General features: G+C 47.1%; 1 protein-coding gene across 1 annotated transcript in view; it reads right to left on the bottom strand.

Moving 5' to 3' along the window:
* The window catches only part of LOC147629998 (cell number regulator 6-like), a 31361-nt gene extending 9217 nt beyond the window's left edge, over window positions 1–22144 (bottom strand). Inside the window, exons 1-2 of the mRNA XM_086811575.1 lie at window positions 21924–22144; window positions 11371–11485 (exon numbers count right to left, since the gene is read on the bottom strand). Coding sequence (XP_086667701.1) covers window positions 11371–11485; window positions 21924–22034 — 226 coding nt within the window. The 5' untranslated portion in view covers window positions 22035–22144. The remainder of the gene's footprint in view (window positions 1–11370; window positions 11486–21923) is intronic.
* Window positions 22145–22774: the final 630 nt, after the last annotated feature.

Raw genomic sequence — 22774 nt, 5'->3', positions numbered from 1 at the left:
CAGGTTGCCGCAGCCTTTGAGCTCAACCAAACCATGCCATTCCAAAGGAGACCAACTCCACAAATAGCATCATCTCAAAATCCAATTGACCGATCCTGTGGTCAAGAACAACCAGAACCATATGACAACAATCAATCTTCCTCAGTCATACCTTAGTTCCCAAAGGCAAAAACCATCCATAGTTGCAGTTATAGTTCATGGTGTGGCCGACTCTGAACCATACCCAACTTTACCATGATGTACTGTCAGCCTCCAATACCTTCGGGTGAATACAAAGATGTCACCAAGCGACTCCTAGATGAAAAACTGAGCCTGTCTGTAACAAGGGAGCGGAGGTGCTACCCCCCTCTTGAGCATCAGGCAATGCTCCAGACCCATGCTCTGCTGAGCCTGAATGAGCCATCGCAAGAGTCGGCTCCAACTCAAAGGCGTCAAGATAAAGCTGCAATACCTGAGGTGAATCTCCTAAGTCACCCTCCTCCATGCACTTCACATCCATCAGTGAGCAGTTCTTGAACTTCACAAGATAGCGACGGGAAACTTTACCTTGTACCTTTCTTTCCTTGTGTAACAATATCTGCTCGGGAATAAGAACCTCATCAAGTTCCTCTACTTCCAACTGAGCCTCATCTGATACATCCATAGGCACCCAAAACTTGCTTGCACTCCACCCAATTGGTAAGCACAAGTTCCTGATGAAGCATAGTAGATCACCACTGCTAAACATAGAAAGAAGCTGCCTTCCGAACCCCATAAAGCCTCCGTGAAGATAACCTCGAGAAAACCAAAACCTGTTCACATGAATCCAGAGACATGCTTTCCACACGAAACCAAAGACCTGTATCCGATAAACCATAGACCTGTATCCATAAACCATAGTCCTGTATCCTCGATACCAAAGTCCTGTTTCTTCACGAAAGACCAATGTCCTGTTTCCATGACAGATAAATCCACATATGCACCATCCAATCACGATGCCAAAAACCCATAGACCCGCTTCCATCATGCTGGTCTAAGCCTATCCAGTTTGGCTGTGGAGATGCCTCAGTGATGCGGTCTGCTCCATGATGCAAGAAAACCCGCCCGCCTGGCTATCACATGCAAGTAACCTGCTCCATGACCACCAGTACCTGGTAAAATTCATTGTTGTGTGCCCATCCTCTGCACCGCTTTCCCACACCTCGCGTCCATCTGACTGCCCAACTGGTTGTCCACCTAACTGATAGCTTGCCTAGCTGCCCACCTATCTGGTCACTGGATGCTGGCAGCCTGTGCATATAGCACTCCTGATATCCATGCGCTGGCAGCAATCCATCTGGCGCCCAGAGCTGTTCACAGCCCACCTGACAGCGCCCAGCAGCAACCAGCGGCAGCAGCAACTGTTCACAGCCCACCTGACAGCAACCAACGGCAGCAGCAGCTGTTCACAGTCCACCGAACAGCGCCCAGCAGCAACCAACGGCAGCAGCAGCGGCCAACAGCAGCGGCAGCAACATCAACAGCGGCAGTAGCAACATCAGCAGCGACAGCAGCACTCGACAACAGCACTTGGCAGCAGCACTTGGCGGCGGCAACAGTAGCTTCTGGCGGTCCTGGTGGCGGCGGCAGCGGCAGCTCTTGGCGGTGGCAACAGCAACAGCAGTCACCTGGCTCCTACGCAGCAGCACCACCCGCCGCCTGTAGCCAAACGTGCAACAGCACCTGGTATAATCCAGCCAGTGACTCTCACACGGCCACCTTCATGCTCACCACCCTTATAAACAATAAAATTCCCTTTTGTCCCCTTTCACACTTGGGCTGGCCACACTTATGAGTTTCCTTTTCACATTCAACTGATGCCTGTCCACACTGTGCGTCCCGTGCCCGTGCTCGCGCCCACCTGCTTGTTGTCCAGAGGGAAAAACACAGGGTCATAACACAATGGCACTGCACGATAAGAAGTAACTGGGAGTAAAGCTTCCCAAAACTTCTTCTTGTAATCCTCAAGATTCTCACATTTCGATGCATCCAACGTATGCCATGCTGTCATTACATCCACCTCAAATGTAGATGTGAGCCACACGGAAGAGAACACCTGTTTAAACTGTACCCAAGTAGATGGTGCTATGCCCTACAAAAGAAGAGTGGACCACCACTACAATGCATTGCCCTTGAGAAAAGTCGCAGCTTTTCTCACTTTCGAGGATTCCGTGTAATTTCCACCAAAAAAAGCAGCATCAAATTGCTGTAAAAAGGTAAGAGCCTTGAGCTTGTCTTTGGCCCCACTGAATGTGTCAAATTTTACTGCAGCTCCCCCTTCCTTATAATCCTTTGTCTTACCCATAGGCGTTAGATTATCGTAAGGAAGTGGCCTCACAAGATTGCTGCCCCCTACATTCATGCCCATCATAGGGTCAACATGGCCAGTTCCCACACCTTGCATACCATGCAATCCTGCTGATCCACCCATGTTTCCAAACATACCACTATGCATAACGGGCTACATGCCCCCATACATGTTTCCTTGCATTCCGGGCTGCATGTCCCCATACATATTCCCTTACATTCCAGATTGCATATCACCATACATATTGCCTTGCATACCAGGCTGAAAATTAGCTCCAAAATTCCCTTGCATTCCCATGCCTCCTTGAGGGTAATCCCCAGTCATAGATTGGAACACAGAACCACTGCCAAAATAGCCTGGATGCATAGATTGTTGCGGCTGTCCGAAAAAGGAACTCTGTGGGTTTGCACCAGAAGTGTTCTGCATGTTAGGAAACTGTCCAAAAGCAAGATCCTATGGGAAGGCACCAATATTGCCCTGAGGTGGGTTACTAGAACGCACCTTCTTCTTCTTCTTCTTAGGCTCAGAAGAGGCCCTCATAAATTCAGTAAACTTCTCACTTTGCGTGAGCTGCATAAGCACATCCACTGCCCCTGCCAAACGGGATTTGAACTAGGCATCATCTTCCTCTTTACTTGGCATGTCTTCTGGCTGCGTTACATCCTCATAACGTGCATCTTCTACAGCCTGTTCTCCTGCAAGTACATCCTCAGATTCAGTTCTCTCAGAAGTGGTCTCCTGCTCTTCCTCATCATAAACATAGTCATCTTCAAAGTCTGACATCTTGCTGAAATTTTCAGCAATGGCTTTCCTTGAGACAACCACGAGCTCACCCCATTAAGAAAGTTGATGATGGTCCCGGCAAACGGAACCCTAAAACCGGTCTTGGAAGAAACCAAAGTGCGGTAGACTAGCAGTAACCTAATCCAATTGTAGTCCAACCAATAAAACACTTGTATGGGAGGTGGAGTGCTCCAAAACAAGAAAGAGAACGACACCTATTGGCCCCAAAGCTTGGCGCCCCTTTCGGTATTTCTTTATTCAATTTCAATGGAAAAGTTTAAATGATTACAACATGGCCATTCATGGCTCGTATGTCTGCAAGTCCAATCTGCCAATCCTCTGGACCTCTTAGCATAGAGGTTACACACAGCTTTGTGTCCCAAGAACACCACACTGTTATCTCCTCTAATCTGCTAAGTCAGTGCATCCATGAGGCCTTGAATATGCATTTGACTGAACCATGCACATAGCCACAAACTCAGCCATGAAAACAGTCCACAAACTCTTCCAAATCAGTCCACAATCTTGCCATGTTTCCACCCTCTAAACTGTCAAACCCTTCCTCTCACAAAGGGGCAGAGAAACGACTCTGGAACAGTCACGAGCCAATGAAAAGAGAGACTCAATATGACACCTCCTGCAGTCCCACCTGCTCACAAAGAGAGAGAGAAACTTACAGTCCTTGTCGCTTTTCACAAAAGACGCAGTCCTTGTCGCTTTTCACAAGAGAGAAAAGACGCGAGGAAAAGCCCCGTTCAGTCCTGTCCTCTTGTCTTGCAGCCGGGAGAGAGAAAACCTATGAGAGAACCTGCTGTCCAGCCTTGTGTTCCCCTCTTAAAGTCCACGCTTCTCAGCTGACGGTCAGCTTCTTGCTAAAAACAAAGGAGAGAGAAGAAGAAGATCCTGTAGGCGCCTGTATATTCAGCCACACAGCAGCCAACCAGTCCTCCAAGAGCCAAAGAGAGAGAGAGAGAGAGAAAAGAAGGCATGTGTCTCTGCCCTGTAGCGTAGCACAACAGCCAACTTTTATATCCCAAGAAACATGCGTAAAGAAGTATTAGGCTGCGCCTCTGCACTCTGCAGCACAGCCCAACTGTATTCCCTTCCAAAAAGCAACAGATGACCAGCAGCGCAAACCCCCTTCTATAGCTGTTTTCCAAAAGCCAAAATCAAGCGCTGCCCGCCAGCCCCTTTCCCAAAAAGCATGAGAGAAAAAAAAGTGGCGTGTCCCCCAAAAGTAGTGTAGTCTCCATAAATAGCTTAGGGGCCACCAAAGGTTATAAATCCTCACCAAAGGTTATAAATCCTCACCAAAGGTTATAAAACCTTTTTAAATTTTAATTCCTTTGTCCCCTTCACACTTTGGGTTGTCCACACATGTTTCCTTTTTGTCCGGCCACCCAAGTATGAACATTTAAATATATAACTTGCTCACCGACCACCATGCTCACACTTATGCTGCATCAATTTCACAGGGTCATGACACACAATATAGCTGAAGTGACAAGTGTAAGGCCACTTGTCTCACTTTGATCCACTTTCTAACAAGTGTCAAGCCACTTGTCTCACTTTGGTCCACTTTCTTGCCACATGTCCCAATCTAAGAGATGGTTCCTTCCATAAACTCTCTCTCTAAAAATATCCCAACTGGTAGACATTCTGTCATAGGCACTTTGCCAGTTCTTGGTATCTCCTCAATTCGAGATGTAATGACGCGAACAAAATTTCCATCGGTGTCGGGCCAAAAATAGTAACTCTCCTAAATTTTAGGAGTGTGGTCCTTTGTATTCCAGGATAATCCCCCATTCCCAAAGCTTGTACTTTCCAAATATTTAGTCATGCTAGAGTCCACTAGACCCCTTTCATACTGGGAAATGTCCACTCTGGTGATAGGATGTGGGGAAGATATTATGGGTTGCCAAAGTGTTTGAGACTTCGAAGTTTATTGTCAAATTTGTGACAAAGAGGCCAAAGGTGCTGAACATCTTTAGAGTCGAGAGTGAGCTGTAGCTCCAAAAACCCTCCTCCGCTAGATTTGCCTATATGTTTATTCTAGTTAACACGGTACTACTAGTTCGGACCGGATTCTTTGCACACGGTTGTTTCACGCCCATGGATTAAGATGAACGAGGTGAAAGAAAGAAGACGGACAATCCCATTGAGCCTCGCCAGGTGAATGTCGACTTGATCGACATCAAGAAGGTGAAGGAGATCCTAAAGATCCCACCAGATTAGTAAGACATTTATGCTATGCTCTACGAGGAGGCCATGTAGCCGATTCGCACCACGCGAAGCCATTGGAGAGTCAGAGCCCAAGTTGGCACGAGTTGGAGTGTTGCAACACAGATAGAGGAGGCAGATCCGGATGATTTATCTACTTACACTAAAGATTCAGAGGCTGAGGCATCTGATCATGATGTTGAGATGGATGTGTAGACTCTAGAATGTCAGTCTTGAGTCTTGACATTATTTTTATTTCATTTGTACTTAGCCAATGGCACTTGTGATTGGCATTTTGATTCGACTTTGATCATGGATGATGGATTATGTTACTTGTTGTCTCTTAACTCTAGCCTGTGATCATGGATGGTGGATTATGGATCTTTGATCATGGATGGTGGATTATGTTACTTGTTGTCTCTTAACTCTAGCCTGTGAGTTCTTCAGTTATCATTCTTTCGGTTTTTAAAGTTTACAATATGCATGAATGGTTAATGTTAAATAGTCATTGGTAACTCAATATTATAGTCAATGTTGAATGGCATTGACGCCACCAGACCCATGGGGGCCTGGCCCCTGGGGCCATGTGAATGTATTATCATTAGCCATAGACATTAAATTGTTCACTCTTGAGTTTTTATGCACAAGCTTAACTTTTATACATGAAATTTGTGGTTCCTAAGCTTAAAAACTATAGATACAGGCCATAATTACAGCTAAAAAAATTAATGAATAAAAAACTTATTTTAAAAACTTTTCCAAAAATAAAAACGTTTTTAAAAGTAAGCACTAGAGAACAAAGGGTGAAGAACTAGGCCATATTAACCCCTTTGATAGCAAGTTATGTACTTGTGTCATAATCTCTTCTTATTATAGTGCACTCACATGATAATGAAAAGATGCAAGGGAGAAGAGAGCTTGAGCTCTTGCAAGCACACACACACTCACACAAACCCTAGAAGAGAACACACAAGGTGAGAGGCTGAAAATTCTTCTTCTTCTTGACACAACAAAAGAGGTCTACAAAGAAGATAAAGTGACTAACACACATAATAGAGTATATACAAGCGGTCCATAATGTGAACACGCTAAGAGGAGTGGGTAGATGTGGACTAGTCGGTGTAGTCCAGTTGTAGAATCTCTGGCGAAGATATGTCGGTGCCAGCTACCAAACCCGCCAGCTAACTGAATGTCCACAACTGGGTGGGAGCCAGTCGGCCAGCACAAGTACAGTCGGCCAAGACAAAAAGCTCAGTCGGCTAGGACAGAATGAGTCTGCCAGAACAAGACAGCCCCCACGACCCAAAAAAAGGAAAAAAGACATGGAAAAATGGGGGAAAATGGAGAGAACTCTTGGGCGGGCACACCCCCAACAAAGGCCCCAACAAAGGCCCTCTCAGCTCCTGGATGTGGAACCAACCCTAGTGAGCTAGAGTGCTGTGCCGAAGAAGACTTCGTAAAGAGGTCCGCCGCATTGTCCTCCGTCGAACAATAAACAAGCAAGATGTCACTAGCCAAAATCTTCTCACGAACAAAGTGATATTGTATGATGTATCTCTATGTGCTTGGTCCGGGCATGGAAGACCGGGTTCCGAGCAATAGCTACACAGCTTTGGTTTCGCACTGGATGACCATGGGCTCCTTCTGTGGAAACCCAATCTCACCAAGTAACCTCCGCAGCCACACAACCTCACAAGCAACACCACAAGCAGCTCGGTACTCTGCCTCTGTAGAAGACAAGGCAATAGCTGGCTGCCTCTTGCTGCTCCATTAAATAGCTCCTGATCCAAGGGTAAATCCATAGCCTGAAGTAGATCTCCTCGTGTCTAGATCTCCTCCCCAATCTACGTCACTCCAACATTGGACTCTGACTCTATCCGTCGTTCCCCCTCTAGTGTCATAGAAGAGTCCAAGATCCTTCGTACCCTGCAGATACCGCAAGATCCGCAATCTTGCATCTCAATGAGTCTTCAAAGGCGTCTGCATGAATGAGCTCAATAGCCCCACTGGAAAGCTCAAGTCCAATCTGGTGTTCAGAAACCAAATCAATGAATCAACAAGCTTCCGATACAAGGAGGCATTAACTTGCTCATAAGGATCATTAACTGTAAGTTTGGTCTTTGGGTCCATCGGAGAAGAAATAGGCTTGCAGTTCTCTACCCCAAAGGTCTCCAGCAACTCATGAACATAACGCTATTGAGAAACAAAGAACCCCCTCTGGGTCTGCCAAATCTCCAATCCCAAAAAGAAATGGAGTAAGCCTAAGTCGGTCATCTCAAACTCCTTTGACAAGACGGCCTTCGTCACAGCTATGTGCTCCACATGACCGCCAGTGAGAATGAGATCATCCACATAAAGGATAATCAACATGACCATACCGCATGCCCGAAAGAGATACAAGTTAGGATCTGCAACTGATCTCTGAAAACCTATCCGCAGAAAGAAGGAATCAATCTTCTGATTCCAAGCCTTGGGAGCCTACTTAAGACTATACAGGGCCTTCCGTAACCTGTAAACCATCCCCTTTGATCCCGGAACCTCAAAGCCTAGAGGTTGCTCAAAATACACCTCCTCCTGCAAGTCACCATTAAGGAACGCAAATTTTACATCCATCTGACCTACGGGCCACCGCTGAGAAGAGACGAGGGGAAGAACAGTCTGAATCTGGTCATCCTCTTTGTCCTCATAGTCAATGCCAGGCCGTTGAGCATAGTCCCTAGCCACACGTTTGGCCTTGTGTTTGTCCACTGACCCATCAGAAGTATACTTGGTCTTAAAGACCCACTTGACACCAATGACTGAGCGTTTTGACGGCCTCCGAACCAACTCCCAAGTGTTATTCTTCTCTATGGCATCCAGTTCCACTGGCACACAACCAAGGGCCATAAAAGGGATCAAATATGGACACAATACATGGGCAGAATATGGGGATGAATATGCTAACTCTATTGCCATTGTAAAGCTTCTTACTATTATAAAAGGTGAACTTGTCCACAAGCTCTCTCTCCTTTGCTCCCTCTTCTCTCTCTTGTTTTGTCTACGCTTCCGCCTGTGCATACTCCAACATGATATCAGTCGCTAGGTACCCGGCTGCCATCATCTGCAAGTTTGATCCTTCCCCTTTTTTGCGTTTCCTGGATTTCACATCGGTATCTGCGTTTTTTGGAGCTCACAATAAGTGTGTTGCGTTTTTTGGAGTTCAAAATTGTGGCTGCGTTTTTCTGCAGATCAAACAGTGACTGAGATTCCTCATCATAGCTGTGTTTTTCTCCCTCCTCACATCTGTGTTTTCCTCTTCAGACTGCCTTGCTCCTGCGCTTGGTTCCCAAGTATTGTTTACAAGCTTCTGTTGGTTGCGTTTCTTGCTTCTTCATGCATTTACAGCAATTGTGTGAGATCTGAAAGCTGTTTTTACAGCGTGGACTGCAGTGGAAAGTGTTTCTTCGCATGTGGTGCATCCCGACAAGTGGCCCTGACATCTCTGCTTCTTCCCCAGCTTCCCCTCCCCCCAATTGGGTGTTTCCGGTGAGGTTTGGTGGGACTGTTTTGCTGCTGTCCAGCCTCTTTCTCTCTCAGATTTAAGAGGGGGCTGATTGGTCCTAGTGCCTCACTTCGTTGGAGAGTGCTCAAGAGGAGTCTTGGAGTGTTGAGATTTGTGTACTTTGTTGCTGTGGATATGGCTCCCCCCCTGTACGAACAAGGATGACCTTAGCTCGCTTCTCTTGGAAAATGAGTCCATCCTTGTTTCTCAGGGTAAGATGAAGGTGTCTCTTAACAGTTCAGATCGGGCACTTACTTTAGTACAGAAGAAAGGTCGGAGTCGTTGCTTCTCATGTAGGAAGAGAGGACATCTGTCCAAGGATTGTTTGTCCAAGAAGAAGGACAAGACCAAGGGCAAGTCTTCATCTTAGAAGAAGGGCAAAGACACAACACACGACAATGATACAGATACTTCCAGTACCACATCTAGGGCTCCTAGGGTGCTTCTGGCTCGGGAGAACCAAGATGGAGTATACATGCAGTTTCCCCCATGTGCTTCCAGCCAAACGAGGCTTGTGGGCGGGAGGGGGCTGGTAGCAGCTCCATTTGCTGGTGCATGGGAACCGTGAGTTGGAGTTCCAAGCATTAAAAAACTGGCAGGACATGGTCATCTTTGGTGTAGCAGAGATTTTATTGTTCAAGGCTTTTGGGACATGATGTGTCACAGTCCACTATTGGGGATTATGGGCGTGGTGTGTCCAACAGCTCATCATCTTAATCTTGGAGTTCAATGCACACTTGTGTGGGAATTCGGAGCCAAGCAAAGTTCCTTGCTGTTCGTAGTGTCATTTTGTTTCAAGGAAACAGGTTGGCGGGTGCTCTCTCCGAGGTGATTCTAATATCTGCATTACTGGAGGGTCCATGGTTGCATCTTCATCAACTTATCTTCTTCATACTTGCACGCTATGAGCCCCGCTGAGGGCTAAGGGATACTCTCCATAGTCTGTGCGGGCAGGTGTTAGAAATTGTCCATCTCAGTGTATTTATAGGGTTTCCCTATTTTATGGGCTTTATTCATTTTCTCCTATTTTAGGCAGTCGTGGAGCTGTCGACCAGCTCCCAAACTGCACTATAAAAGGGGGCCTCCCATTGTTCACTTCAATCAATCCGATCCAAGCACGAGTTCAACACTACTTGCTAGCTATTGCCATTGTAAAGCTTCTTGCTATTATAAAAGGTGATCTTGTCCACAAGCTCTCTCTTCTTTGCTCCCTCTTCTCTCTCTTGTTTTGTCTACGCTTCCGCCTGTACATACTCCAACATGAAGGCCCCCATTTTATAATGCCTTGTTTCTATAAAAGGCTTCATCATTCTCATCATAACCCTGCTTAGAGCAAGGGGAGGTGCCTTGGTAAGCTGATTTAGGCTATCATGTGTGGTCAAGCTCTTATCTAAGGCCTAACAAGAGAGTTTCAGGTGTTAGCACACTGTGTTCTTTTGTGACACGTGTTGCAGTTTAGAGCCCAAGTCACCATGGCTATTGAAGTTCTTCTCAAGCATCTCCACCTTCGCTCCAAAGAGGGGTTTGTTGGGATTCGGAGTCTCGTGTGTGTGTGTGTGTGTGTGTGTGAACAACCCCTAAAAGTGTTATTGTTCTAGTAGTGTGTGAACACACTCTTATAAGTGGATAAGATAAGTGTGTCATGTGGCATCCGCTTATTAGAGTGTGATATTTGTATGGGTCAAAAGATGAGGCAGCAGGCTGCAAGCATACAAAAGCATTGTACTTGGTGAGTATCATCACATCAATCAATCAATTATGATTAAGTTGTGCAACACTCTGAGCATTGTCTCTCTCTCTAGCTCACTCTCTCTTTCTCTCTCTACACACACACACCATGGATATCTTCCTTCCACCTTAGCTTAGGTGCACCAGCGTGAACCCTAGCCCTGATACCTTCAATGATTTAATAACACCATTGTGCCGATCCATAACGGCGAGGACCCATTAGATCCTAACAACTACCGCACCACCACGCATTGGCCAAATTTTATGCGTCAATGCTAGACACAGCTAGTGGACAAGTAGGTTTCTGGAGGAGCTATTCTACCTTGGTCGTATTTTTACATTGAGAACCATCATTGAGGAGGTCAGAATGTCTATTGTTGCTTTTTTGTGGACTTCTGCAAGGCCTTTGATACTGTAACCCGAGCACGACCTTCACGATGGGCTCCACACTATGTGATACACTGGTACCCATTTTGCTTTATGCAAACGACATAGTGCTTATCTCAGATTCAGTACAGGGGTTACAAAGACACTTGATGGCATTGCAGGCCAGCAGTGGGACCTCACAACTAAGCTTGAGAAGACCAAGATTATGATCTTCAACACCTCACTCTCCAGAGTTTCCAGATTGAGCTTCACACCAGGCAGACATCTGGAAGAAAACCTTTTGAATGATTTTGCTACATACAAATTGAACACGAGCACTAAAATGGTATAATAAAGATTTATATTTTTGGAAAAAGAAAAAAGGTGCTAGATATCAAGTACGCACAAGAATCGAAGTCCTCAGCACAACCACAGATGCCTGTTGTCCAGGGTTCGTTTCCAGGTGGTGCATAACTTTCGGGGAGTGGCTGACCACATTCTCTGCACCGGTGCACCACAAGCTGATACATACCCACAAACAGCATGATGTCACTGAAACCTTGAGGTCCGAATCCTTCACAGAGAGTGAAAATGCCAACGCTAGTCTTATCAATCATTGAAGAACATGCATGACATGTAAATATTAGATATGCATCCTCTTCACAGAAATCAGGACTGAATCACTGACACTTTAAAATAAAAACAAAAACTGGTCAAAGTGAACCATGAGCATGGGTAAAAAAGCATGAGCTGCATGCCAATCAAGTATTGCTGACACTTTAAAATAAAAACAAAAACTGGTCAAAGTGAACCATGAGCATGTTAGAAGTCATCTCCTATGTTTATTGAGACACCAGGGCCTCTGTTGTGGGTGTGCCCGCCCTTGTAGGTGTTTTTTCTCATTTTTCCTCACTCCCCGTATTTTTCCCCATTTTTCCCATTTTTCTATGGCTTGGGTGGCTGCCCTGTGGTGGCTGGAGCTCTCAGATTCTGGCCGACTGCTGCATCAGGTCCACGACTTCACCCATGAGCTGGCCGACTCATTGTAGCTGGCTGACTGGGTGTCTTCAACAAGTCGTGGAGATTTTGGGCCTGTCGGCTGCTTCTGATGCAGGCCGACTGTAGTATGGGGGCCATATAAAATGGCCCCATTGCTCCCTTGTCATATCATCTTGTATCATTCCGGGATCCTGTGTATATAGAGCAGAGTTACACGCCTATCTCTCTCCTTCTCTTGTGCTGTCTATTTTCTGCACTCTACTTGCTCTTGTGGTCTCAGATTTGGTTATCATCTCCGCTGCGTATTTTGACATGGTATCAGAGCCCTAGGCTCTTGATAGATCTTGGGAGTTGTGTGAGCAAGGGGGGGACTGTTGCGTTGCTGATTGGTGGATTGTTCAGGACTGTTCGGGAAGAGAAGAAGCAAGAGGACGGTGGGCTGAATTGCTGGTCAGCCACTTGCAGGTGTTCCCACCCACCCACCCTTTTCAGTTACATCCCCGCAATGGCAGATTTGTTAGAGATGGCTGAGAAGCATGTGAAGATCCCAACACTCCCCACGTTCCCGGTGGACCGTCAGTTGGACGGGAACAATTACGGCATATGGAAGGTTATGATGGAATCTCTGCTGGAGTCATATGACCTTGCTGATTTCATCATTGTCGGGGTTCCACGGCCGGAAGCAAAGGAAGGGGAGTTAGTCAACCAGAAAGGACCGCGAGGCACAAGCACAGTTGTGAGATCGTGTCAACGCCAGGGTCCGTTCATTTATCTTCCTCAACTGCACACCGCAAGTAATCAATCATGTAAAGCATATGACGCTGGCCAGAGGCATATGGCAGCACTTGGCTTCTCTTTATAACATGGTATCGCCCATGAAGAGGATTTCCTTGGAAGTACAGATGCGGGTTATGAACCCTACAAAGTCGTCGACGATGCGGGAGCATATTAACAAGCTGCAGGCCCTTCAGCAGGAAGTCCTCCAGGCTGGGAAGGAGATATCATCAAAAGATATGGCCATTACTTTGCTGTCCCACTTGCCTTCTCAGTATTCCGCTTTCTACTCCTCTTTGATTACTAGTGGCAGGCTCAGCATCATTACATGGGAGGAGCTTGTGCCCATGGTCTTGGACCAGGAGGAACAATTCATGAACCCTCCTCACAGCGGAGGTTCGGAGGCCTTAACTGGCCAACGGTCGAAAGGCCGGAATAACAACAAGGGCAAAGGGAAGGCTTCACCGGAGAAGTCTTCTAAGAAGAAGCCTGACACAAATCGAGAGAAACTGAATGCCGAGAGGTCCTGCAATGATTGTGGCGAGAAAAGCTACTATTGGAGGAAGTGTCCTAAACGGACTGGGAAGAGTGCTGATTCTTCAGCCTCAACTGCAAAGACTCCAGCATTTGTGCACTTAGAGATGATGGACTCAGATGCTTAGATGATGGACTCAGATGCTTCGTCGTCTTCGAGCAAGGAGGCAGTTGGCTTCACCGCAAACGATACCTGGGAGTGGATTCTTAACAGTGGTGCTTCCAGGCACATGACTCCTTCCCGAGACTTCTTTTTGGATCTGAAACGGCAGTCAGGTCGCATCTTCATTGGCAACAACTCCACCGTTCTGATACACAACGAGGGCCGGATGGAGATTATTCTCGACGGCAAGGGGGGTAAGCATTCCTCCCGTGTTCTTTACGTCCCTGCTCTTGGTTTTCATCTTCTGTCAGTGCATGAAGTATGCAAGACTCGCTTTCGGGTGGAATTTGAGGAGCATTCAGTTGCTCTACGGGACCGTGAGACTGGCCAAGTTGTTTGGAAAGGCGGTGTGGAGAATGGTATCTACAAGCTCTCCGCACTCTCCTCATTGACAGGTTCTCAAGTCGGAGATCTGTGGCACTTTCGGTTTGGCCACTTAAATGTGGATGCACTGCGGCGAGCTTTCCGGGACCAGATGGTGGTTGGCTTGCCAGATGTTGGCAACAGGCAAGGACGTTGCAGTTCTTGCATACGTGGTAAGCAGCACAGGGAATCCTTTCCGAAGCAGGCTTCCAGGCAGGGTTCAAAACCATTGGAGTTGATTCACACTGACTTGTGTGGACCTCAGCAAACACCATCATTGATGACTGTTCTAGATTCACATGGGTCTACTTTCGTTCACAAAAGGACCAAGCTTTTTCACGCTTCAAGGATTGGCATGTGATGGTGGAGAAAGAGTCTGGATTGCAGGTAAAGACTCTCAGGGCTGACAAAGGAGGTGAATTCTCTTCGAATGCTTTCGTCATATTTTGTGCAGATCATGGCATCAAGCGGGAACTGGCCAATGCACGATCGCCTTCTGAGAATGGAGTTGTTGAACACAAAAACAGGACTGTGGTGGAGATGGCGAGGACGATGCTGGAGCATCGTGATCTTCCTCGTCCATTTTAGGGAGAGGCTGTGGCGACGGCTGTCCATACCCTCAACCGGTCTCCAACGACTTCAGTACCTCACATGACTCCTTCGAGGCATACTTTGGCAGGAAACCTAATGTTTCCCACTTCCGTGTGTTTGGGAGCGATGCGTATGTACATATTCCAAAGAAGCAGTGGGGGAGCTTGACTCCAAATCCCGTAAGCTTATATTTGTGGGGTATAATTCTCTTTCCAAGGGATACAGATTGTATGATCCAGAGAGGAATGAGATTGTTGGCAACCGGGATGTGGTCTTTGATGAGCATGTTCCAGTATCCACTATCGAGGAGCCGCCACTTCTTGGAGATCCAGAGGAGTCTGATGATGATTCCCAATCCATTGTTCCAGTTGGTTAACCACAGTCAGTACAGGAGGTTGAGCCCGCAGCTGGAGTAGAGCCCCCGCAGCAGCAGGAGGCTCCGTGATCTGTTCGAGTACCCAAGTGGTTGATTGACACCCTTCGGGAGTCAGGTGTCACGGAGCTTCCCTCCGAGTGGACCACAGAGAAAGGCCCTCAAAGATCGCACAGAGTCCGCGACAAAAGCAATTCAGCGGTGGCCTGTGTAAACTATGCTTTGATGTCTCGTATCATGCGGAACAAGGAGCCCACTTCCGTTAAGGAAGCCCTTTCACAGGATACTTGGAGGAAAGCCATGCAGGTGGAACTTGATGCCATCGAGAAGAACAACACATGGGAGTGGCCGTCGAAACGATCAAATATGCATCAAATGGGTCGGTGTACAAACATAAAGCCAGACTCATGGCTAAAGATTATGTTCAGCGGCCAGGCATCGACTACAAGGATACCTTTGCACTGACAGCAAGGATGACGACGATTCAGACCGTTCTTGCCCTTGCTTCTTCTCAGAGGTGGCTTGTGTATCAAATGGATGTAAAACCTGTGTTCCTTAATGGTGACCTACAGGAGGAGGTGTATGTTGAGCAGCCTCCAAGCTTTGTTATTCCACGATCAGAAGGGATGGTCTACAGGTTACGTAAGGCCTTGTATGGTCTTAAACAGGCTCCCAGGGCTTGGAATCAGAAGATTGATTCTTTCTTTGTTCGGACTGGTTTTCAGAGATCGGTTGCAAATCCCAACCTGTATCTCTTTCGGGAACGCGGCATGAAGACCATAATCTTAATCTTAGTCTTCCCAAGGTTCACTGTGAGGTCCTTATCTGCACAAAACGACTGCAAAGCATCCAAATGCTGTTGCAAACCCTCGGGGGATTCTGCAATAAGTACAATGTCATCGGCATATAACAGTATGGGTATCCAAACCCCTGCCAGACTAGCCCCCTGCCCCCACATCCTGTCAATGTAGTCGGATATCTCATCAATGTAAAGTCCAAAAAGGGTGGGTGACAAAGGGCATCCCCGCTTCACCCCAATGCTGCCTCTGGGAGTCCGTACTCTGCCTATCACCACCTCATATAATACATAAATGCCCCACTGCACCTCCTCGAGAACACCCGTGTCATGCAATCTCCTCATGAGTCTGGCACGTGGCACCGTGTCAAAGGCTTTGCGGAAGTCCACAAAGCAGCAATATATCCTCTTCCCCCATGCTCGTCCCTCCTCAATGAGAGCCATGAGGGTGCTCTGAGACTGAGAGAGAGAAAGAAAGAAAGATATATTAAGCGTCTACTAAAGACCCAATGGGCCTATGAGACCATAGTGGTACAATAATGTCCATGGCATATCTCATCATGGAATGGAAAATAAACAGAATGAAAACATAAATATAGTTATCTCACTGGGGTGATACAAAACTCTCCATGGAAACTCATCATGGAGTACTAAGGATATAGAAACATGAGAGCAACATCAGCTCTGAGTAGATGGTGTACCACTCTCCAAAATATCAAGCATGGGGCTGAAGAGTATGGCCGAGAGGTCTCCCTCAGCTATGTCACGTGGAAAGGTAGCTTGATGGCGGTGGAGCATGTCCTGGATCTGGAGCTGATGAGGTGATCGTGGCCGAAGGGGGGGTCGAGGGCGTCGGGCACGCTGGAGTGCAGAGGCTCGGTCCGAGAGGTAACTCCTCTCGGGCGAGGTAGGTCCAGAGTAGCTCATGGAGGGTCCACAAGATCCACTATGTCGGTGTCCTCCACCTCCTAGGTCCGGAAGAAACTGGTGATGGTTGGCTGGCGAGGGGGTGGCTGGGGCCGAGGCTCTCTTAAGAAGGTGTCCCTGTGTCTGTGGAGCTCAAGCAGGAAGAGGCCTAGGCAACGCTGGTCCTGGAAGTCCATTAACCTAGAGAGAGGCTGCCTTGTCAAAGGAGTTTGAGATGACCAATCTAGGCTTACTCCACTTCTTTTTGGGATTCGAGATCTGGCAGACCCAGAGGGGGTTTTTCGTCTCTCAACAGTGATATGTTCATGAGCTACTTGAGGCCTTTGGGATGGAGAACTGCAAGCCTATTACTTTGCAGATGGACCCGAATACAAAGTTAACTGTTAATGATCCTTGTGAGCCAGTTGATGCCTCACAGTATCAGAAGCTGGTTGGTTCATTGATCTGGTTGTTGAACACCAGATTGGACTTGAGCTTCTCCGTGGGGTTGTTGAGCTCTTTTATGCAAACACCATTGAAGTCTCCTTGGGACGCAGGATTGCGGATCTTGCGGTATCTGCAGAGTACGAAGGATCTAGGACTCTTCTACACAGGAGGGGATGGAGTCAGACTCCAAGGTTGGAGTGACTCAGATTGGGGAGGAGATCCAGACACAAGGAGATCTACTTCAGGTTACAGTTTTACCCTCGGCTCAGGAGCAGTTTCTTGGAGCAGTAAGAAGCAGCCAACTATTGCCTTATCTTCGACAAAGGCAGAGTACCGGGCTGCTTGTTTGTGTGGCTGCGGCGGCTACTAGGCGAGATTGGGTTTCCACAGAAGGAGCCCACAGTCATCCAGTGTGATAACCAAAGTTGTATAGCTATTGCTCGGAACCCGGTCTTTCATGCCCAGACCAAGAACATAGAGATACAGTATCACTTTGTACGTGAGAAGATCTTGGCTGGTGACATCTTGCTACTTTATTGTTCGATGGAGGACAATGCAGCGGACCTCTTCACGAAGTCTCTACCTCAGGCTATGCTCAGGCGGCACTCCAACTCCCTAGGGTTGGTTTCACAGCCAGGAGCTGAGAGGGGGTGTTAGAAGTCATCTCCTATCTTTATTGAGACACCAGGGCCTCTGTTGTGGGTGTGCCCGCCCTCGTAGGTGTTTTTTCTCATTTTTCCTCACTTCCCGTATTTTTTCCCATTTTTCCCATTTTTCTATGGCTTGGGTGGCTGCCCTGTGGTGGCTGGAGCTCTCAGATTCTGGCTGACTGCTGCATCAAGTCCACGACTTCACCCATGAGTTGGCCGACTCATTGTAGCTAGCCGACTGGGTGTCTTCAACAAGTCGTGGAGATTTTGGGCCTGTCGGCTGCTTCTGATACAGGCCGACTATAGTATGGGGGCCATATAAAATGGCCCCATTGCTCCCTTGTCATATCATCTTGTATCATTCCGGGATCTTGTGTAAATAGAGCAGAGTTACACGCCTATCTCTCTCCTTCTCTTGTGCTCTCTATTTTCTGCACTCTACTTGCTCTTGTGGTCTCAGACTTGGTTATCATCTCCGCAGCGTATTTTGACAAAGCATGGGTAAAAAAACATGAGCTGCATGCCAATCAAGGGGATGTACCGCCCTCAAGCATCATACACTGGCCACAAAAACAAGGGCAAGAGTGCCAAATGCGAAGTGCCATTGTATAGATATACAGTTGGGGCTATAGAAATGAGCCTAAAGGGATTTTAAGGTGAAAAATGGGAAAAGGATTTTAAAAATCTGCAGAAGTGCTCCAGTATTTGGAGCCACTTGCCACAAGGAGGAATGCAGTGACAGCTAGCAATTTGTAATCCTTTCTAACTTTGCAAGTAAGGCATATCCTTCTGAGGGGAAAGGGAGGGAAACACCTAGTGGGGATGTGTTGGGGGGAATAAAATGCTTGCTCTCTCTGTCATGTGCATGCTTGCCCATGTACATTCTCAGGGCTAATCCAGAAGGGACAGCCAAGAAAAAGATCCTTAGAGTTAGGATTTGGGGCACAAGGTGCAGTTTGGTCAAGGGTGGACTTGCAGCAGGGCATGGAAGGTTTTGGTTGTGCTTTCGGCTACTTGCAAAAGTGGTCGGCTGGACCAGATCAGAGGCGGGCGGGACCAAATCAGAGGCGGCTGGACAAGATCAGAAACGCTGCATTTTATGGAATAAATACCACGACTGCATCAAAGCTTAGGACTGAAAGAAGACTCCCAGAGCTTCCGCGTGTTACATTGGTATCAGAGCATCACGCTCAGCAAAGCTAAACACTGATTCAGTCCCATATGATGGTGTACAAGTCCAAGGTACAGGAAAGTACATGGATACGAAGCCCAAGGCAAGGAACACAGAAACGGGAAGAGCTCCCAAGAGGTTTGTTGGTGGTGCTCCACACATAGTCACACGGGACGGAGGTGACGGACCCTTGGAACGGGGGGATGCCGTCCCGGAACACTCTGGGACGGGGACGGACGGACGTCCCCAGCTGGACGTCCCTGACAAGGAACGGCATTCCGGGGACGGATCCAAGAGGGGACGGTTGTGGGGGACGGTTGCATGGGAACGCCTGCAGGTTACTGTTTGGGCAATGGTCACATTTTTTACCTTTTCTTTTGGCCATTTGGGAGGGGCTTTTCATGGGCCTTTAGCCTTGGCCCATAGGCCTTGAGCCTTTGAGGCTTTGGGCCTTGGCCTCTCTCTTGCCTCCCTCCCTATAAGAAGACACACACACACACTCCCTCACACTTCAAGCTTTAGCTTCACACACACACACACACTCTCTCTCTCCCTCAAGCGGCAAGCCTCAAGGGCCAAGGTCTCAAGTTTCAAGCTCTCACACAAGCAAGCTGTAGCCTCTCAAGACACTCTCCCTCACACACACTCTCTCTCAAGCTTCACACACACACACACACACACACACACACACCCATCCTCACACTCAAGTTCTCCCTCAACTTTCAAGGCTCAAGCCTCACTCACTCTCTCTCTCTCTCTCTCTCTCTCTCTCTCAATCAAGCTATCAAGTGACCAGGAGGCATCCATCATCCATGGCATCCTCCTCGTGGCAGTGGCTCTTCAAGTTCCAACTACCCGTAGAAGGACGACGGGATGGACATGGTGGGATGAGGTCAATCACACCCCATCCCCTCATGGAGGTGGTGCACAGCCATGGACATGCAAGCTTTGCCCGTACAGGCAAGTGGGTGGTACTGACAAAGTAATTTTTAAGTGCCGTTCCTACCCCCGTCCCAGTTCCCTACATATGGCCGTCCCCCGTCCCGTCCCTGTCCCCGTCCCCCGTCCCTTGTGACTATGGTTCCACACAAAGCCAGAGGGAATGGCAATCCTGTGAGCCAGATAGGTTCTCGGGCAACGGTCCCAAGGGTGGATTACCCTCCAAGGGGAGATGTGAGAGTGCCAAACTCATTTCTCAAGAATGAAGACCAAGGCAGTGTTGAGAGTCAGGGCAAGAATGGATTGGGGACTGGAGGGAACAGATGCATAGATATTATTTAGAGTCAGAGTGGTTTTGGAGACCGGGCCGGGTTTTCTGAGAAAAAGGTTGCCAGAGATGGATGGATGACAGAGGGACTTCGGGAAAAGATTGGGATGATGACAGTCATCCAAGAACAGGTTGGAATCCCATCATCAAGTCTCACAGAGGGGGATGTCATGTGCATGCCTGCCCATGTACATTCTCAGGGCTAATCCAGAAGGGGCAGCCAAGAAAAAGATCCTTAGAGTTAGGATTTGGGGCACAAGGTGCAGTTTGGTCAAGGGTGGACTTGCAGCAGGGCATGGAAGGTTTTGGTTGTGCTGTCGGCTACTTGCAAAAGTGGTCGGGAAACGCTGCATTTTTTGGGAATAAATACCACGACTGCTGGCCGACCAGCAATCGGCCAGTTCTCATTGTGTCCAAGAGCCTATAAATAGGCAGTTTGTGCATTGTAGGATTCATTCAACTCTTTAAGAGTTGAGTCCAAGTAGAGACAGATTTTGGTGATGTTCACCTTTTGTATGAGGCAGCCTAGGGCTGTAGAGTTAGGTACCTTTTTGTACCATAAGAATATACTGAATTTCCAGCATTTCTTTCCCTCTCTACTCTCCCTTCTGTCTGCGTTTTTGCATCAGCATGTTCTAGATGGTGTTTAGGGCTGAAAGAAGAAGACTCCCAGAGCTTCCGCGTGTTACACACACTCTCTCTCTCTCTCTCTCTCTCTCTCTCTCAACCCCGAGTGGAGAGGGAAACACCTAGTGGGGATGTGTTGTTGCGAGGTGAGTTTGCCATCCCTGCCAATAAGGTTTGTAAAGGTGCAGAAAATACGTAGTCTGTAAACCTAATTCCTTGTGTGCATGATTCAGTTGCCTTTTCACCAAGACCATCAGAAGGCACAAGATACTGCACTTCTTAAGCTGCCTCAAGTGAAAGACGGTTTTACCAACAGAACCACACGAACACCAATCTGATGGACACAGTAGAAGACCGGTGGCAGCCATAAGTGGTGTCTCAACTTCAAGGGTCTGTATGACACAATCGTACGCTCCAGGAAAGGTAGCCTTCAACAGGTTCTCAAGATAGGAGTGTGTTGCATGAACCAATCAGTTTAAATTGTATTGAAACAAAGTGGGAAAACAGCTCCATTGTCTCTATCTACCTTTAAGGTGAAGGAGTGATGATTTGAGGAGGCTGTCAACACTAACAAAGGGTGATGTGGCATTCACATGGACACAACTTTCCACCAAGATTCAGCAATAATTTCTCCCTTCCAAGAATAGCTAAGATAAGTAGCTGTCAGTGTGGCCAGTAATTACTAGCCAACAGCCCAGGACACAGCTCTAAACTGGCTGCCTTCCACCAGCTAGCAGCATGAATCCTGAATCTCACATGGACCCATGTTCATAGATCTAAAAGGCATCCTAGACATCCACGATGGGATGGAGTGGGGAACTCCATGGAAGTTTGCATTCCCGGCAGGAACCGAAGAGCAGCAGGTAGGTTGTGGACCGGTTTTGCCACAGGGAACGCCAAGCCTCCACAGCATATAGTTTCAATGAAACCCTACTGTTTCTTCATTGTTAGGATGCCGTTGACGAGTAGAAGAACACATATGGCAAGTTCTCAGGTCTACAAGGAATTAATTTAAAAAATCTAACAATAACTGTAGTAACGTTTGAATCCTGTGATTGAGGTTAGCATCTGGTTTACTTATTCATCAAGATCAGGTGAGAGAAGGATCTCCTCATAACTGTAAGGATGTTTTCAGTACACAGAAACACATGGGATCACGCCTACCTGTATAGCATCTGGCAGATTGATGGGCCTTATTTCGAGAAAACAATCATGATATGAGAGATCATAAGGCAAAAACGATTTTGGACCATGATAAGAGAGGAAAATCCTGACTAAAGGGAGGAGAAGAGGAAAACCTGGGAGACAGCAACAGGCTGGTTGAGCTCTCCCGGTTGGATCTCTTCCAAGGGGCCTTCATGATCCTTGCCAAGTTTCACGTAACGGGAAGGGTTCCCCTCGTCCGCCATAGCCAGATCTCTCAGTGAAGCTCTGTAAGATCGCTGCCAGATTAATTAACAAATGATTCCGTGCCTCGTTCGTAACCTTCGACTGTTTTTTCAAAGACCACCTTCAAAACGAGTGACTCTTGACATTTCAACAGCTTACTTTGCGTTTTTTCTTATTGACAAATATAAAAGTTTTGTTTATTCGGTTTGTACTAAATAAATGTCCATCCTGCAATGTTGTGAGCGTCAATAATAATACAAATCTATATAATATTTTTTTGGCAATATAAAATATTTATATTAAAAACTAAATCTATAACTATTAATATTAAAAACTAAATCTATATCTATTACATATTAACCATGGACAACCACGGCACAAGGAGAGGAGAGAAAAAAGAAATCTTGGGTTTCTAAAAAATAAGAGAAAAAAATCCCTTTGATTGACCCTTTGTATTCCGGTTTCCATTCCTGCGTTTCGCTTCTTAATGTCTTTTACATACCACAGCAACGCACGGGTTGAGTACTAGACTCTTAAGACCTTGGAGTGCTTTGATACTCACTTAGATATGGGCATAGATGATGATGCCTTATAGTGTGTTCAAGGTAAGTATATGCAAGAATAATAGGGGTTGCACCAAAAGAGAAGAAGATATAGCAGACTATGTGGTAACATGTAAGCCATTTTTCAAGTTACTAAAGGTGTTAAATAGAGTAGTACTCTTGGTCTATATTGATCCGTTATCCCTAAAGGCTTGCAC

This window comes from Cibotium barometz, chromosome 17 (assembly GCF_041138505.1).
Source record: "Cibotium barometz isolate CiBa-2024 chromosome 17, ASM4113850v1, whole genome shotgun sequence".
In the NCBI taxonomy this organism is placed as follows: Eukaryota; Viridiplantae; Streptophyta; class Polypodiopsida; order Cyatheales; family Cibotiaceae; genus Cibotium; species Cibotium barometz.
This window is presented reverse-complemented; position numbering and strand designations above follow the sequence as displayed.